The following is a 19,874-nucleotide window of genomic DNA, read 5'->3' as shown; positions in this document are numbered from 1 at the left end:
TACATTTTAAACCAGATGAAATATTTATTTTCCATTTTGTTTGTGATACTACAAAAACTCCACATTGTTACATTAAAAAGTGAACATGATAAATTACAACTGAATTAACAAAATAACCTTTCCTTTTGATTAAGTGTAGAATTGTAATTATATTTGAGCAGCTCAGGAAATCTTAATACCTTGTGGCAGCATCAAACACTTCCAGGTCCGGTATAGTTACGGGTTAGATACAGAGTGAAGCTCAGTCTACACTGTCCCATCAAACATTCCCAGGGCAGGTACAGCACGGGTTAGATACAGAGTGAAGCTCAGTCTACACTGTCCCATCAGACACTCCCAGGGCAGGTACAGCACGGGTTAGATACAGAGTGAAGCTCAGTCTACACTGTCCCATCAGACACTCCCAGGGCAGGTACAGCACGGGTTAGATACAGAGTAAAGCTCCGTCTACACTGTCCCATCAAACACTCCCAGGGCAGGTACAGCACGGGTTAGATACAGAGTGAAGCTCAGTCTACACTGTCCCATCAACATGTCTGAACCCTCAACCTTAGAAGAGTTCTACTGAACAGGTGCAACACCACCATTTCCCACATCCTTGGCAACTGTGAGACTGCAGAACATTTGCCAAATGATTGAACTCAGTCCTAACAGGGAGCTGGATTGAGACATACTGTAGTGCTGACATCTGAGCTGGAAGGTCAGTGACATAATGCCCAGTCCCTTTACACGACAGTCTCTCTCCATTTAAGGCATTTATTGCTCAAGGGTGGCCTCAATATCTGTTACAGTATCACGAACAAGCCGTACTCTCAATCCCATTAATAAAGCAAGCCAAATACTATACCCAACGACCATCGTAAAACACAAAACGTACTACCCAAAAAAAGTAACAACATTCCAGTCAGATTCAGGGACACATGCCGCAACACTGTCACAAGATTAAACACAAATGTTCACGGCCTCTCTGTTAAGTGTAACTTATTTGAAACACTGATAATAAAAACTTTCACATTTTAGTTTCAGTAGATTTTTGCTCCGAAAGGGTAACCACAACTCCACCCCCCCCCCCAAAAGTCAAATACAAACTCAACAGATTACACCAGCGCAGACCTGATGGGCCAAATGGCCTGTTTTTATGCTGTAACACTTTGTGGTTCAAAGTCTTAGCGATGGGACTTTTTAAAAAGAAATTAGTTATGAGTGATCACGGGCGGCATTCGCGACAGACTTCTTCTGACCGGCGGACAACACTCTCGATGAGCACCAACTGTTAACTGGACAGCCTTCGGGAAAGTATAGAGGACTGGAGATAAATTTGAGGAGGGAAAAAAAAAAGATTCCCTTCCTTTTAAAGTTTGCTTTTCCTACGTACTTATTTCAAAGATTTGTTGAAGTAGATCATGAAATGCCCAAACAGAAACAGTTTTGGCAGCAGAATCCATCAAAGATAAATGGATAAATATTTGACAAAGAAGAATTTGAAAGACATTGGGAATGGGACGAAGTGGATAGCTCTTTCAGAGAGAGAGGGCACAGGCACGATAGGCTGAATGGCCTCTGTCTGTGCTGTAAAATTCTTGGTGTTCCACATCACTATCTTTGATTTCCCCTGGTCCCGGGAGTTGTTTTTGGAGGGGGACAAATTGGAGAGAAGCCAGGTGGCTTGCTGTTGGGATGCCCTGACAGCACGACCGAGATCAGGAACTCGCCTTATGTGGTATCGCGCATGCGAGCTCGCGTTGAGCACTGTATCATATTATCAAAATAAATTAAAATATAATTTCAATGCAGCAGTTCCCCAATTTGCAGACTAAGGTTGAGGCAGGGTGGGGGGAAGTGCGTTCACTTAATTGAGGAATTAGTAACAGCGTTCTCAAAACTTCACGTGAATTAGACGTGCAAATCTTTCTAAACTGCAGGACTCTGTGGCATTGCCCCATGGGCGAGGTCAGAGCCAGCCATTGGACACGAAGTCACTCCGTAACTCCCCTTTCTCCGCCTCCGTCAAGGGCAGCAACGGAGCACGACAGGGACCTCCATAATACCCGAACCATCCCATCGCCTCCTTGAGGGCTGCAATGCCAAACTTACGTGTGATCTGCGAGAGAGATAAGAACACCTTCCGCGTTACGTTTGAAAGGGAGCTCGGTACTGTAAACAAAACGTAAACTGAACCATACAAATCACCTTTTAGAAAATAATTTTTTTATATTCATTCTCGGGCTATGGCAAGGCCGGCATTTATTGCCCATCCCTAGTTGCCTCGAGAAGGTGGTGGTGAGACGCCTTCTTGAACCGCTGCAGTCCGTGTGGTGAAGGTTCTCCCACAGTGCTGTTAGGTAGGGAGTTCCAGGATTTTGACCCAGCGACGATGAAGGAACGGCCGATATATGTCCAAGTCAGGATGGTGCGTGATCCGGAGGTGGTGCTGTTCCCATGCACCTGCTGGCCTTGTCCTTCTAGGTGATGGAGTACATACTGCAGTCACGGAGAGCCGGTGGTGGAGGGAGTGGCTGTTTAAGGGAGTGGATGGGCTACTTTGTGCTGGATGTGGTCGAGCTTCTTGAGTGTTGTTGCAGCTACCCCCATCCAGGCAAGTAGAGAGTATTCCATCACACTCCTGACTTGTGCCTTGTAGATGGTGGAGGGGCTTTGGGGAGTCAAGTGAGCCACTCGCTGCAGAAAACCCAGCCTCTGGCCTCCTCCCCCACCCCATGGGACCACTACATATTGATCAAGAGCGTGCTCCCGAACTGATCTTTCACCTCCCTAGCTCAGCAGCTGCTGAAACCTTTTATACAGCACCTGCTGCTTCCCAGATTAGTTCAGCTAATTCAGGACAGACCAGGAGATCAAATCTGGGATCTTCCTGGTCACTACAGCTCAGTGCAAGATGGGCAGTGCAGTCATGTACCTGAGACACGGGGGTAAAAGAACAAACTTACATTTATATAGCGCCTATCATGACCTCAGGACGTCCCAAAGCACTTTACAGCCAATGAAGTACTTTTTTGAAGTATAGTCATCATTGTAATGTAGGAGCCAATTTGCTCACAGCAAGGTCCCACAAAGAGCAACATCAAAAAGATCAGATAATCTGTTTTAGTGATGTTGGTTGAGGGACAAATAGTGGCCAGGGCACTGGGGAGAACTCCCCTGCTCCTTTTCTTCTGGGATCTTTTACGTCCACCTGAGAGGGCAGATGGGGCCTCAGTTTAATGTCTCATCTGAAAGACAGGACCTCCGACAATGCAGCACTCCCTCGGTACTGCCCTGGAGTATCAACTTAGACTGTGTGCACAAGTCTCTGGAATTAGGGCTAGAACCAATGACCTTGTGACTCAGAGCATACTAGTACTGAGCCCCGGCTGACACCTCGTTTCTGACGGTGTAAGGGAAGGTTAGAGCTATACTTACTGCTGTGTTTGGCTCAATCAGCCTATACTGGAGTTCTCGAGCTTCTGCCCACTGACCCCCAAGGCACAGCTTTTCCAGGTCACACAGTGGCTCTCCGAGCACATTGGCCAGTGCACAGACCCCACCCACAGCACCTGCACAGACAAAAATAACGGTGAAACAGTGACTGGAAAATCACATTACCAAGAAAAAAAACTTGCATTTATATAGCGCCTTTCATGACTTCAGCATGTCATTAACAGCCTCTCAGTCTAGAAGGTTATTGGTTCACATCCCATTCCAGAGATTTAAGCACAAAATCTGGGCTGATGCTCCCAGTGCAGCACTGCCGGAGGTGCCGTCTTTCAGATAAGATGTTAAACCGAGGCCCCATCTGCCCTCTTTGGTGGACATAAAAGATCCCCTGGCACTATTTCAAAATCAAGCAGTGTTCCTGGCCAATATTTATCCCTCAACCAACATCACTAAAACAGATTTTCTGGTCATTATCACATTGCTGTACACATGCTGCACCTGTTCTGTGAGTTTTGATGGGACAGTGTAGAGGGAGCTTTACTCTGTATCTAACCTGTGCTGTACCTGCCCTGGGAGTGTTTGATGGGACAGTGTAGAGGGAGCTTTACTCTGTATCTAACCCGTGCTGTACCTGCCCCGGGAGAGTTTGATCCTGACACTAGATACCGAAATGCAAATGTTCTATTAACCCTGGGTTAATATCCTTCGCTATGGTGGAGCACAAGGAAAATTGTTAAAAGAAATTCACAAATACATCCAGAAAATGAATCTAAAACAAAAACAGAAAATGCTGGAAAGACACAACAGAAAGAGAAAACATTTTAAGTCGAAACCCGAAACATTAATCTGTCTTATCATCTCACAGGCACTGGCAAACCTGCTGTATATTTCCAGCATTTCTGTGTTAATTCTCGCCTTTTCCAGCATTCGCATTTTTTTTTTCTTTCTTATCTCCGCATAAATCGATACACTTCGCAAAAACACATCCGTGAATATGGTTTGATCTGCCTGCCCCCTGTTCTCTGATGGATATCGATTGGTGGCCACAATTTGAAATTTGCTGTGTGCAAATTGACTGCCACATTTCCCTAAGTTACAACAGTGACTACACTTCAAGAAAGTACTTCATTGGCTGTAAAGAGCTTTGGGATGTTTTGAGGTCGTGAAAGGCGCTGTAGAAATGCAGGTTCTTTCTTTCCCCCCTCAGCGACAAGCAGCGAGATACCGGCCCCAGCAGGGGGCCAGTCAATCTGATTTATAAAAGAAGAGTAAATTCCATTCCGTTGATCCCCGACTCCAGCTGCTTCCCCACATTCCGTCTGTCAGGAGACAAGCAAGGCACAGCACCTGTTCTGCCCTCTCTCAGCCCTGCCGCGTTATTTCCGTGCTTCCCGCACTGTACATTTTCCGAATGTCGGTCAGAAAACACTTTCGGAATAATTCTCCGCCCTTGTAAAAAGTGCATAAACATTTTTTTTTAAAATCCTCGTTCTTCCGACTCGCTAAAAAAAAGTTTGCATGTCGAGAGATCATGGTTGATTCCGCGGGGCTGAGTTACGAAGAGAGGCCCACAGAACTAAAAACTTACTTGTGCTGGAGAAAAGGCTGAGGGGAGACACGATCCAGGTCTTCGAAATAACTTGGACAAACTCACAACCCGCGAGCAAAGTTAGAGGTTAAAAGAAGAAAGAAATTGCATTTATATCGTGCCTTTCACGATCTCAGGACGTCCCAAAGCGCTTTACAGCCAATGAAGTACTTTTCGAAGTGCAGTCACTGTTGTAATGCAGAAAACGCGGCAGCCAATTTGTGCACAGCAAGATCCCACAAACAGCAATGAGCTAATGACCAGATGATCTGATGTTGTTTGAGGGATAAATATTGGCCAGGACACCGGGGTGAACTCCCCTGCTCTTCTTCGAAATAGTGCCCATGGGACCTTTTACATCCACTTGATGGGGTAGACGGGGCCTCAGTTTCACGTCTCATCCGAAAGACGGCACCTCCGACAGTGCAGCACTCCCTCGGTACTGCACTGAAGCATCAGCCTAGATTCAAACCCACAACCTTCTGAATCAGAGGTGAGAATGCTACCACTGAGCCATGGCTCCCAACAGAGAATACTGGATGTGGGACAGTCCCCACAGAGAAGGAGTAGATTTGGGGGTCAACTGACCACTTTAAAAAAGAGCCAGACTGATATCTGTTAAAAAGGTTCACAGAGATTTTACAGGAAAAATTTTCCGAGCAATGAGGAAAGAGCAGGGGTAGTGGGACTAATTGAATAGCTCTTTCAAGAGCCAACACGTACACGATGAGCCAAATGGCCTCCTTCTGTGCAGTATGATTCCATAAGTAAATCTTCACCTGCGATCTTTACAGTTTACCAGCACATCCCCATTCCCCATTCACCACTCTGGGTGGCCCCTTACCGATTGAGTAAGTAGCAAGGAGGAACCCTGCTGATCCAGCCAGCACTTGGAAATCCTGGTTCCTGGTTTTGTGAACAATCAGTGCGATTCTTGTAATCTAAGGAAGGTGAACAGCATCACTTAAGCGTAAAATAAAATAAACAAACAGTGTCTATTGACCCAGCCGGAAGGCCCCGGGGATTTAAACATGGTCCATTGTCCAGGCTCAGTGGGTAGCACTCTTGTCTCAGAGTCAGAAGGTCATGGTGCAAGTCCCCACTCCAGAGACTTGAGCACATCATCCAGGCTGACACTCCCAGTGCCAGTGCTGAGGGAGTGCTGCGCTGTCGGAGGTGCCGTCTTTCGGATGAGATGTTAAACCGAGGCCCCGTCTGCCCTCTCAGGTGGGCGTAAAAATCCCACTACACTATTTCAAAGAAGAGTAGGGGAGTTCTCCCCGGTGTCCTGTCCAGTATTTATCCCTCAACCAACAATCACTAAAACAAATTGTCTAGTCATTATCTCATTGCTGTTTGTGGGATCGTGCTGTGCGCAAATTGGCTGCTGTGTTTCCTACATTACAACAGTGACTACACTTCAAAAAGTACTTCATTGGCTGTAAAGCGCTTTGGGACATCCTAAGGTTGTGAAAGGCTCTATATAAATGCAAGTTCTTTCTTTCTTTGGTTGCAGCCCACTAAGGGGCAGGTATTTTCTCTTTCTGTAGTGAGTAAGCTGATCCCAGCCAAGCGCTAAGTGCCCCTGGGCTAGAGGACGGAAGTGGTGGGGGAGGTGGTCGTGGAAAAAATGGTCAGAGGATTCCAATCCCAATCACCATCCAGTGAATCCTGCTGGAAAGCGAGGACTGGACCAGACCTTGTTCTGATGCCTCTCCCTTCCCCCCTCGTGGTCAGTGACCCTGCAGTGTAATCTCGCACATGAAGGAAACCCTCACCACCCCCCCCCCCCCCCCCACCCCCACCTCACCCCGTCAGCAAGCCACTGGAGAAAGGCTCTTGCCTGTGGAGCCGTAGCCCAGGATAAGGCCCAGCCTTAAAATCGGAGCCAGGCCGTTCAGGGGTCATAAGAACATAAGAACATAAGAAATAGGAGCAGGAGTAGGCCATTCGGCCCCTCGAGCCTGCTCCGCCATTCAGTAAGATCATGGCTGATCTGATCCTAACCTCAAATCTAAATTCATGTCCAATTTCCTGCCCGCTCCCCGTAACCCCTAATTCCCTTTACTTCTAGGAAACTGTCTATTTCTGTTTTAAATTTATTTATTTAACGATGTCAGGCAGTACCTCCTCACACAGAGTTGCGGTGGAAATCTGCAACTCTCTCCCCCAAAAAGCTGTTGAGGCTGGGGGTCAATTGGAAATTTCAAAACCGAGATTGTTGGGCATTTGTTGGGTAAAGGTATTAAGGGTTACGGAACCAAGGTGGGTGAATGGGGTTGAGATACAGATCGTCCATGATCTAACTGAACGACGGGACAGGCTCGATGGGCTGAATGACCTCCGCCTGTTCCTATCATAGTAGGTACAGCACAGAAGGAGGCCATTCGGCCCATCGTGCCTGTGCCAGCTTTTTGAAAGAGCTATCCAATTAGTCCCACTCTCCCCCGCTCTTTCCCCATGGCCCTGTGATTTTTTTTTTCTCCTTCAAGTATTTATCCAATTCCCTTTTGAAAGTTATTATTGAATCTGCTTCCACCGCCCTTGCAGGCAGCGCATTCCAGATCATAACAACTCGCTGCGTAAAAAAATGTTTCCTCATGTCACCTCTGGCTCTTTTGCCGATCACCTTAAATCTGTGTCCTCGGGTTACCGACCCTCCTGCCGCTGGAAACACCGCCAGGAGAGGAAGGAAGACGATGGCCACTTACGTCATTTCCACTGTCCTTCAGCCCGATGATGTTGGGATGATGAGAAAGAGTAATAATAGCATCCGCTGGTAGCTCCAACGCGGTGTTACCCGGGACACTGTACAGCACAACCGGCACAGGGGAGCAATCTGCCACCTGAATTTAAATTAAAAAACCAAGAGCCATTGATTAAAAGTATCCCCCCCTCGAGCTCAAAGACTTTACCATCAGCATGGGAGTTTCCCACTAAAGCTCGCCACACCACTGGTCACTCACTCCCGCGCCCCCCCCCTCCCTCGCTCCCGCGCCCCCCCCCCCCCTCACTCGCTCCCGCGCCCCCCCCCCTCACTCGCTCCCGCGCCCCCCCCCCCCCCTCACTCGCTCCCGCGCCCACGACTGTGGAGGGCGATGTGCTGAAATCACACTATGCTACACTAGTGACGAATGTGTTTGTATGAAATTCCTTTGTCCACTATTTCACCAAAGGTTTAAAGCTGATTTTTTGGGGGGGGGAAACGCCGGTGAATCAGACGGCTGCTGATCAGCAAGTCCTCGACCATCGGTTTTTAATCGCACTACGAGTTTTCTCATTCTGTACAGCCGCCGCATTCGGGCAGAAAAAGAAAAAGGAAAAAAGTCGTGATTAGGAAAGAAAGAAGTGAACACAGTAAAGAGACAGAAAAAATGTGAGAGAGAGAGATAGAGATAGGGATAGAGAAAGAGGTACGGATAGCGAGGGCGAGAGACACGCAGACAGAGAGAGACACGCAGACAGAGAGAGACACGCAGACAGAGAGAGACACGCAGACAGAGAGAGACACGCAGACAGAGAGAGACACGCAGACAGAGAGAGACACGCAGACAGAGAGAGACACGCGGACAGAGAGAGACACGCGGACAGAGAGACACGCGGACAGAGAGAGACACGCGGACAGAGAGAGACACGCGGACAGAGAGAGACACGCGGACAGAGAGAGACACGCGGACAGAGAGAGACACGCGGACAGAGAGAGACACGCGGACAGAGAGAGACACGCGGACAGAGAGAGACACGCAGACAGAGAGAGACACGCAGACAGAGAGAGACACGCGGACAGAGAGAGACACGCAGAAACGAGTTGTGTGGATTTCTCAGTAGTTTGGTTTGTAGACTTGGAACCAGAGTGAGGGGTTTCCATGTGTGTCAGACACCTGCCTAAACAATTAAATAAACCCACTGGCGGGCACTTTCTGCCCCTGTGCCCACCGGTCTGTGATTTACCGCTCTTTAAAGTGAATGGTCAAGAACTCGACCAGTTGGCTGTGGGGAGGGGGGTTACAGTGACGGGGGGGGGTGGGGTTGCAGTGGGGGGGATGTATTTCCCCCTCTGGCGCCATGTGTTCACAAAATCACAGACACGGCGAGAAGATCTCCGATCTCAGTACAAAGAGTGACCGGTGGTATAGAGCAAGTAGGGGGAAACTGTTTCTTCTGGCAAGTGGGTCGGTAACCAGAGGTCAGAGATTTAAAATAATTGGCAAAAGAACTAGAGGGGAAATGAGGAGAAATTTTTTCACAAAGAGGGTTATGACCTGGAACACACTCCCTGAAAGGGTGGTGGAAGCAGATTCCATTGGAACGTTCAAAAGGCAATTGGACACGTACTGGAAGAGGATTAATTTGCAGGGTTATGGATAAAAAGCTGGGGTGTGGGACTAAATTTCAAAGAGCCAGCACAGACACAACAGGCCGAATGGCCTCCTTCTGCACTGTATGATTCTAAGTTGCCCTTCCCAGCAGGTTTCAGTAGTGCAAAGAGGGAAAAAAAATTATTGAGTGAGAGGAAGCCCCAAAAGCACATACGTAACTAATGAGCGGTGAAAAGAAGTTATTTTTCCAGTTAATGCGCCTCTTAACAGGTGGTTGTGTGGTTTGTGTTTACCTGTGTGGTTTATGTTTACCTGTATGGTTTGTGTTTACCTGTGGTTTGTGTTTACCTGTATGGTTTGTGTTTACCTGTATGGTTTGTGTTTACCTAGAATCATAGAATCATAGAAGTTTACAACATGGAAACAGGCCCTTCGGCCCAACATGTCCATGTCGCCCAGTTTATACCACTAAGCTAGTCCCAATTGCCTGCACTTGGCCCAATAGAACTTGTATGGTTTATGATTACCTGTATGGTTTGTGTTTACCTGTGATGTTTATGATTACCTGTGTGGTTTATGATTACCTGTGTGGTTTATGATTACCTGTGTGGTTTGTGTTTACCTGTATGGTTTATGATTACCTTGTGGTTTATGATTACCTGTGTGGTTTGTGTTTACCTGTGTGGTTTGTGTTTACCTGTGTGGTTTATGATTACCTGTGTGGTTTATGATTACCTGTGTGGTTTGTGTTTACCTGTATGGTTTATGATTACCTTGTGGTTTATGATTACCTGTGTGGTTTGTGTTTACCTGTGTGGTTTGTGTTTACCTGTGTGGTTTATGATTACCTGTGTGGTTTATGATTACCTGTGTATAGTGGTGTACGAAAGCAGCGCTGTTCATTCTGCCCCGGTAGTAACACGGAGTAATAACCAGCACTGCACTCGCCCCCGCTTCCGCCATATTGTGCGTCATCGCAATCGTGGCCTCTGTGGCTGTTGGAACAGAAGGCAAGGTGGTCGTTTACCCTGTTTACGGTGCTAGGGCACAGGGCTTGTGTTCACTGACCCGCAACTGAGGCCTGTGATTTGTCAGTGGAAATTTCATGCTGGAAAATTATAGGACGGTTACAGGTAACAAGGGTCAGAGAATCAACACACTCACTCACAACCGAATCCACAGCACGGGTCTGACCGACCGTTACTCTCTCTGTGACGGCACGGGTCTGACCGACCGTTACTCTCCTCTGTGATGGCACGGGTCTGACTGACCGTTACTCTCCTCTGTGACGGCACAGGTCTGACTGACCGTTACTCTCCTCTGTGACGGCACGGGTCTGACTGGCCGTTACTCTCTCTGTGACGGCACGGGTCTGACTGACCGTTACTCTCTCTGTGACGGCACGGGTCTGATTGACCGTTACTCTCTCTGTGACGGCACGGGTCTGACTGACCGTTACTCTCTCTGCGGCGGCACGGGTCTGACTGACCGTTACTCTCTCTGCGACAGCACGGGTCTGACTGACCATTACTCTCTCTGCGACGGCACGTGTCTGACTGACCGTTACTCTTTCTGTGACGGCACGGGTCTGACCGACCGTTACTCTCCTCTGTGGCGGCACGTGTCTGACTGACCGTTACTCTCTCTGTGACGGCACGGGTCTGACTGACCGTTACTCTCTCTGTGACGGCACATGTCTGACTGACCGTTACTCTGTCACTGCCGCAAGTTTTCTCAGCTCTTTTCCCAGGCGCGTAAGCATCTTAAATGTTGCTTCCTCAACCACATCCATTTCAATACCCAGACTAGTGCCTTCCACCTCTGTCATATCATCAACCTCTGCTCCTACCTCTCCATCACTGCTACAGAAATCCTATCCCCGACGTTATCTCTGGGCCAAGACGTCTCCTACGATGCCCTTGCCAGGTCCACCCTGTCTAAATTACAATTCAAATACAAACACGAGTGTGCGGACACACCAACACACTCAGGCCCAAACACACGCATTAACCCAGTTGCGCATTATTTGAATCATTCAGCAAATACAAGCACGCACAGATACAAACACATACATCATTTCATATACATCAAAACATTCTCGAAAAGCAGTCACTGTTGTTATGTAGGGAAAGTCGGCAGCCATCTTTGTGCACAGCAAGATCCCACAAACGGGCATGAAAAGAACGGCCGGTTAATCTGTTCCTGCTGGTGTTGGTTGAAGGAGGAATTTTGGGCAGGGCACAGGGGAGAAGTCCCCACTCCTCTTTCAATAGTGCCGTGGGATCTTTAAGACCCACCTGAACAGACAGATGACACAACATCTCACCTGAAGGACAACATCTCCGTCCGTCTAGATCACACGCTCAAAGTCCTGGAGCGGGGCTTGAACCCACGATCTTAGAGCCAAAGCTGACTTGACACCAGAAGTGGGGGGAAAACCCTTCATCAGAATTGGCAAGTCCGGGCTGGGCCCTTACCGAACCTGTTCAGGCGAAGGGTCCCACTCTGGACCGTTAACCTTTAACCTTTCGGAGGCTGACCGATGCATTAACGGAACTTTCTTGCTTTTGTCTCAGAACTTTTGGCGTGCATGGTTTTTTCCTTCTGATCTTTACTTACATTCACATCCAGACCCAGCTATTACCAGCCTCCCCTCGGGCAGCACCTGCCTCACCCTGCGGACCACTTCAACACGCTCCTCGCTTGTCAGGTACACAAACTCTCCATTGGAGCCCTGCACAACTAACCCTGGGAAAAGAAAGAAAGACCAAACTTGCATTCATTTAGCGCCTTTTACGACCTCAGGACATCCCAAAGCACTTTACAGCCAATTGAAGTACTTTTTGAAGTGTAGTCGTTGTTGTAATGTAGGAAACTTGGCAGCCAATTCGTCCACAGCAAGATCCCACAAACAGCAATGACCAGATAATCTGTTTTAGTGATGTTGGTTGAGGGATAAATATTGACCCAGGACACCAGGGAGAACGCCCCAGTTCTTCTTCGAATAGCGCAGTGGGGTCTTTGACATCCACCTGAGAGGGCAGACGGGGCCTCGGTTTAACGTCTCATCTGAAAGGCGGCAACTGTCCGACAGTGCAGCACTCCCTCGGTACTGGCACTGGGAGCGTCAGCCTGGATCGTGTACTCAAGTCTCTGGAGCGGGGCTGGAACCCACGACCTTCTGACTCAGAGGCGAGAGTGACACCCACTGAGCCACACAGGTTGGGAAGCTGGCTGGGAATACTAGATGGGATGCGGCATTCCCGCTTTTTTTTCCTGCAAGCAGCGAAACGCACTCCTGACACGAGAACCAACAACGAAAACTTGCATTTATATAACACCTTTAACGTAGTAAAACGTCCCAAGGCGCTTCGCAGGAGCAATTATAAAACAAAATTTGACACCGAGCCACATAAGGAGATATTAGGACAGGTGACCCAGAGCTTGGTCAAAGAGGTACATAAGAAATAGGAGCAGGTGTAGGCCATCAGGCCCCTCGAGCCTGCTCCGCCATTCAATAAGATCATGGCTTTAAGGAGCGACTTAAAAGGAGGAGGGAGAGGTGGAGAGGTTTAGGGAGGGAATTCCAGAGCTTAGGGCCTAGGCAGCTGAAGGCACGGCTGCCAATGGTGGAGCGATGGAAATCAGGGGATGTGCACGAGGCCAGAATTGGAGGAGCGCAGAGATCTCGGAGGGTTGTAGGGCTGGAGGAGGTTACAGAGATAGGGAGGGGCGAGGCCGCAGAGGTGTTGGAAAACAAGGATGAAAATATGTTAAAATCATGCAAGAAACTCCTTCCCTACTGGCCCCAGAACTACATAGAATTACATAGAATGTACAGCACAGAAACAGGCCATTCGGCCCAACTGGTCTATGCTGGTGTTTATGCTCCACACGAGCCTCCTCCCTCCCTGCTTCATCTAACCCTATCAACATGTCCTTCTATTCCTTTCTCTCTCATGTGTTTATCTAACTTCCCCTTAAATGCATCAATGCTATTTGCCTCAACTACTCCATGTGGTAGTGAGTTCCACATTCTCACCATTCTCTGGGTAAAGAAGTTTCTCCTGAATTCCCTATTGGATTTATTAGTGATTATCTTATATTTATGGCCCCCAGTTCTGGTCTCCCCCACAAATGGAAACATCTTCTCCACGTCTACCCTATCGAACCCCTTCACAATTTGAAAGACCTCCACCAAGTCACCCCTCAGCCTTCTCTTCACTAGAGAAAAGAGCCCCAGCCTGATCAATCTTTCTTGATAGTTATAACCTCTCAGTTCTGGTATCATCCTAGTAAGCTACGAAGGTTGGGTCGTTTATATTGCCGAGTGCGGCCAATGTTGGGTGGCGGAGGGGTGGGGGAAACACTAGTTTGCCTTCCACTATCCTGATCTGTAGCAAAGTGGCCTCCGATGTTGGAACTTGGAGTACTTTAGTGACATATTAATCAAACGAGTGGGCAAGACGTACGGTCAGGATGGAAAACTCACCGGGTCCAAGGTCCAAGGGACTTGTGTGTAAACATTCATGCAGAAGCAGGACTGGAGCTCAAAGCTGCAGAGCCACTGATCTGTAGCCAGCAACAGTAACTGGTCCACTAATATATAACAGGAAGAGGTACAGACATGGCTGGTGGGTCAAAGTATCACTCAGGGTGGGACTGAGCCATTCTGAAGATCCCAGGTTTGCATCTCAGTCTGGCTCGAGCTAGCTGATTTCAGCCGTGGCTACTACAGTTGGCTGCAGTGCGCTGGGGCCGGGGAGGGGGATGATCTGCTAGTGGTCCCACTCCTGATGGCTATCTAGTGACCCCTGACCCACAGCTGGACAGGGCACACGTGTGGACATTGGCTGAGAGCAGGATCTGCTTCGTTGCTGATGTACTTTAAAGTCCAATAGGGTGTTGAAACTCACTGTTTTGACTCACACACAGAGAACTCATTCGCAGGGCTACGGGGAAAGAGCAGGGGGATAGCTCTGTCAAAGAGCCGGCACAGGCATGATGGGCCGAATGGCCTCCTTCTGTGCTGTACGATTCTACGATTCACATGGGGCACATGGAGATGCAGCTTTTGGGGGGAACCAATGCACTGTGGTGGGGCACAGATATAATATCACACCCTCCAGCCCTTCAGAGTGTGATCTTGTACCCTGTGTCCCCCACTGCAAGACACAGAAAAAACATGTTTGTCCCTCATCGTGCACTGCCGTCAGGATTGGGAAACGGTAAGGAATGAAGCTCACGGCCAGACTGACCGCAAACCTGTACAAATGCATGGACCTGTATAAACAGGGTTAAACCAAAATGGGGGTGACTTGAAGGTACATGGAGATATGTGGAGTGGCTGGTTTGGAGCACTATTTCCCACAGTTCCTCTGTTGTTAATGAACTGCTGTTGAAAAGCAAAGGAGTGACGTTAAACTTGTATAGAACCTTGGTTAGACCACACTTGGAGTATTGTGCACAGTTCTGGTCTCCATATTATAAAAAGGATATAAAGGCATTGGAGAGGGTGCAAAAAAGATTCACAAGGATGATACCAGAACTGAGAGGATATCCTTATCAGGAAAGGCTGAACAGGCTGGGGCTCTTTTCTCTAGAAAAGAGAAGGCTGAGGGGCGACCTGATAGAGGTCTTCAAGATAATGATAGGGTTTGATAGGATAGACGTAGAGAAATGTGGGGGAGACCAAAACTAGAGGTCATAAATATAAAATAGTCGCTAATAAATCCAAGTTATAGTCCAGCAATTTTATTTTAAATTCACAAGCTTTCGGAGGCTACCTCCTTCCTCAGGTGAACGATGTGGAAATGAAATCCTCGAAATGAAGTCGCATTTATAATTCACAGAACAATGCTTGATAATCACTTCATTTCCACATCGTTCACCTGAGGAAGGAGGTAGCCTCCGAAAGCTTGTGAATTTAAAATAAAATTGCTAAATTGCTGGACTATAACTTGGTGTCGTAAAATTGTTTACAATTGTCAACCCCAGTCCATCACCGGCATCTCCACATCATCGCTAATAAATCCAATAGGGAATTCAGGAGAAACTTCTTTACCCAGAGAGTGGTTAGAATGTGGAACTCACTACCACAAGGAGTAGTTGAGGCAAATAGTATAGATGCATTTAAGGGGAAGCTCGATAAACACATGAGGGAGAAAGGAATAGAAGGATATGCTGATAGGGTGAGATGAAGTAGGGAGGGAGGAGGCTCGTGTGGAGCATAAATGGCGGCAGAGACCAATTGGGCCGAATGGCCTGTTTCTGTGCTGTAGTTTCGATGTAACTCACGGAGAACTCTCTTGTTTTTCAATAGCGCCATGGGTTCTGAGACTGTTCAACAAGGTAGTGTTTACGAGGCACCTCGTGACATCTCTCAGAAACGTCCTAAGGCACGTCACATACAAAGAATTATTTCTAGAAGTGCAGTAACAGTTGTCGTGTAGACAAACGTGACACATCCCACAATGAGATGAATGACCAGTTTTTTGTGGTGTTGGTTGAGGGGGGGGGGGAACGTTGGACAGGACACCGGGGAGAACTCTGTGCTCTTTAAATTGTGCCACAGCATCTTTTACATCCATCGTCAGAAGATGGGGCCTCGGTTTAAAAGCAACATGAATTAGCATTTAACACAGAGAAACCAGAAAGGAATTTAAACTGAAGGACGAGAATGTTAAATCTGAGACATTGGAAGAGCGGGAGCCAATGTAGGTCTGTGAGCACAGGGGTGAAAGATGAATGGGACTTGGTGCGAGATAGGATATGGGCAAGCAGAGTTTTTGGATGAGCTAGATTTACGGGGGGGGGGGGGTGAAGGATTCGAGCTCAGCCAGGAGAGCATTGGAATAGTCGAGTCTGAAGGTAACAAAAGCATGGATGAGGGTTTCAGCAGCAGACGGCCAATGTCACAGAGGTAGGTGGTCTTTTTGATGGGGCGGATATGGGGTCGGCATCTCAGCTCAGGGTTGATTAGGACACTGAGGTTGCGAACAGCCTGGTTCAGCCTGAGACAGTGGTCAGGGAGAGGGATGGAATCAACTGCGAGGGAATGGAGTTTGATGTAGGGGCTGAAGACAATGGCTTTGGTCTTTTCATTGTTTACCTGGAGGAAATTTCAGCTCATCCAGGACTAGATGTCGGACAAGCAGTCGGACGATACATAGGCAGTGGAAGGGTCGAGAGGGGTGGTGGAGAGGTAGAGCCGGGTATCATCAGAGTACATGTGCCACGTCTAAGAATGATGTCGCCGAGGGGCAGTAATGTAGCGGAGGGGACCAAGGATAGATTCTTGGGGGACTCCGGAAGTAACAATACAGGGGCGGGAAGAAAAGCCATTGCTGGAGATACTCTGGCTACAATCGGACAGGTAATAGGGGAACCAGGCGAGGGCAGCCCCACTCAGCTGGACAATGGTGGAGAGGTGTTGAAAGGGGATGGGGTGATAGACACTTCAAAGGCTGCGGAGAGGTTGAGGAGGATAAGGGGAGATCACGGGCACAATCAACGAGAATGTCACTCGTGACTCTGGTTATGGTCATTTCAGTGCCGTAACAGGGATGGAAACCTGATTGGAGAGATTCAAACAGGGAGTTGGGAAAGAGATGGGCGCAGATTTGGGAGGTGTCAAACACATTTTCTAAGACTCTGGAGAGGAACAGGACATTGGAGATGGGGCAGTAGGCTGCAAGATTTCAACCAAACAGAGGCATCTCCGACAATGCGGCACATCCTCAGCAGTGCACTGCGGAGTTAGCCTAGATTACGTACCCAAGTCTCTGGACTCAACAACAACTTGCATTTATATAGCGCCTTTAACATAGTGAAATGACCCAAGGCGCTTCACAAGAGCAATAACAGACTAAAAAATTGACACAGAGATAAAGAAGATTCATGAGGACAGGCGACCAAAAGCTTGGTAAGAGGTAGGCTGTAAGGAGCACCTTAAAGGAGGAGAGAGAGGTGGAGAGGTTTAGGGAGGGAATTCCAGAGCTTAGGGCTGAGACGGCTGAAGGCACGGCCGCCAATGGTGGAGCAAAGGAAGTCGGGGATGCACAAGAGGCCAGAATTGGAGGAGCGCAGAGATCTCAGAGGGTTGTAGGGCTGGAGGAGGTTACAGAGATAGGGAGGGAGCGAGGCCATGGAAGGATTTGAACACAAGGACGAGAATTTTAAAATCGAGGCGTTGCTGGAACGGGAGCCAATGTAGGTCAGTGAGCACAGGGGATGATGGGTGAACGGGACTTGGTGCGAGTTAGGATACAGGCAGCAGCATTTTGGATGAGCTCAAGTTGATGGAGGGTGGAAGACGCGGCTCGAGCCCACAACCTCACCGACTCAACAGGTGAGAGCGATACCGACCGAGCCAAGCTCCCATGCAATATCCCTAATTAAAATACTGTATGGTTAAAAAAAAAGTGCAAAAATTCATGTGACACAAGTTACCTCTGAAGGGGATCTTGCTCCACCTGTGGATATTGCTCTCCAGTTGCTGGTAGTCCACTTTGGCCATCTGGTTGAAGGGGGTAACTATAGGGGGGTAAATACCAGTCAGGTCAAGTCTACCCCCAGAGCTGCTGCATCTGCTCTCCTTCACCCCCCTCCCAAACACCCTCCACCCCAAACATTTCCAGATTAAACTCTTCCTCAAAAACATTTCCAAAACCAAAAGGAAACTTTTCCTCTCTGCACCTATCCCTCCCTCTCTCTCTCTCTCAACAAAAACTTCTACCTCACACTGACCCGGAAACCTTCCCCCGAACCCCTCCTCCTCCCACTCACGAATTATGATTTGTACATTATTATTATTATTGATGAGGTTAAAAAATATTTTTTTAAGTAAAAAAGTTATTTTAAAGTTTCGAAAGTTTTTTTGAATGTTGGGGAACTTGGGACCCACTGGAGCGCTGGCAGATGTCCCGCGAGGGAGGAGGCGCCGCTGCATTCATTAGACTTACTGTAAAGTATAGTTCATAACTAAAACTGTGAGAGCTAAGAATATATAGATAGATATAGAATGACAAGGGCTTATTATACTGTCTCTCTACAGCCTGTTAGACGCGTCTAGTGAGAACGGAGTTTTCAACCAGAGTTTGTGCTATTGACAACTAAAATAGAAAACGGTTTCTAGCCATGACTACAAACGCTAACCACAACTGTAACCACTGACCTTAACTATTAACCCTAACCACAACCCTAACCTTAACCACAATCTTAACTATTAACCCTAACCACAACCCTAACCTTAACCACAATCTTAACTATTAACCCTAACCACAACCCTAACCTTAACCACAATCTTAACTATTAACCCTGATCACAACCCCTAACCACTAATCCTAACTACTAACTCTAAACCACACAGTGTTAATAGCACGGTGCAGGACCAGATGGTTGGTTTTATGGATGATTTTGCCAACTCAATAATCCATCTATTCATTTTTTTTAGGGGAACATCAAAAATTAGATACAAAAACTTTTTTTTGAAAAAACAAGAGTACTTTATTAATTGAATGATTAATAAACTTGGGATGCCAGGCTAATGGGGTACCTGGACATTATAGTACACAAGGATACACATTAGGCCAATGGGACTCTATCTATCGCAGAACCAACAATAACTTATATTTATATAGTGCCTTTAATGTAAGAGAAATGAATTTCAATATAGATAAGTGTGAGGTGGTGCATTTTGGTAGGAAGAATAAGGAGGCCACATACTGCTTGGATAATAAGAGTCTAAACAGGATAGAGGAGCAAATGTACAGATATGCAAATCACTAAAAATAGCGACGCAGGTTAATAAGACCGTAAAAAAAGCAAATCAAGCACTGGAGTTCATTTCTAGAGGGATAGAATTGAAAAGCAAAGAAGTTCTGTTAAACTTGTATAGAACCTTGGTTAGACCACACTTGGAGTTCTGTGCACAGTTCTGGTCTCCATATTATAGAAAGGATATAGAGGCACTGGAGAAGGTACAAAAAAGATTCACAAGGATGATACCAGAACTGAGAGAATATCCTTATCAGGAAAGGCTGAACAGGCTGGGGCTCTTTTCTCCAAAAAGAGAAGGCTGAGAGCTGACCTGATAGAGATCTTTAAAATAATGATAGGGTTTAATATGGTAGACGCAGTGAAAATGTTTCCACTTGTGGGGTAGTCCAAAACTAGAGGTCATAAATATAAAATAGTCGCTAATAAATCCAATAGGGAATTCAGGAGAAACTTCTTTACCCAAAGAGTGGTAAGAATGTGCAACGCAGAGTAGTTGAGGCAAATAGCATGGATCCATTTAAGGGGAAGCTAGATAAACACGAGGGAGAAAGGAATAGGGTTAGATGAAGTAGGGAGGGAGGAGGCTCTTGCCAGCATAGACCAGTTGGGCTGAGTGGCCTGTTTCGGTGCTGTAGTTTCGATGTAACCCAATGTAAATGACCCAAGGTGATTCGTAGGAGCATTATCAGACAAAACTCCACACCGAGCCAAAGAAGGAGATATTAGGAGGGGTGACTGAAAGCTTGGTCAAA

At 47.4% G+C, this 19,874-nt stretch overlaps 1 protein-coding gene across 1 annotated transcript; it reads right to left on the bottom strand.

Moving 5' to 3' along the window:
- hoga1 (4-hydroxy-2-oxoglutarate aldolase 1) lies at positions 1-18,075 on the bottom strand. Its single transcript, XM_068002034.1, has 7 exons — positions 17,794-18,075; positions 11,962-12,090; positions 10,210-10,337; positions 7,735-7,869; positions 5,868-5,964; positions 3,421-3,554; positions 1-2,101 (listed from the first exon to the last, which is right to left on the bottom strand). Exons 1-7 carry the CDS (start codon positions 18,002-18,004, stop codon positions 1,952-1,954), a joined length of 984 nt encoding a protein of 327 aa, XP_067858135.1. The 5' UTR covers positions 18,005-18,075; the 3' UTR covers positions 1-1,951.
- Positions 18,076-19,874: the final 1,799 nt, after the last annotated feature.

The sequence above is a fragment of the Heptranchias perlo genome, chromosome 21 (genome assembly GCF_035084215.1).
Source record: "Heptranchias perlo isolate sHepPer1 chromosome 21, sHepPer1.hap1, whole genome shotgun sequence".
Taxonomy (NCBI): Eukaryota; Metazoa; Chordata; class Chondrichthyes; order Hexanchiformes; family Hexanchidae; genus Heptranchias; species Heptranchias perlo.
This window is presented reverse-complemented; position numbering and strand designations above follow the sequence as displayed.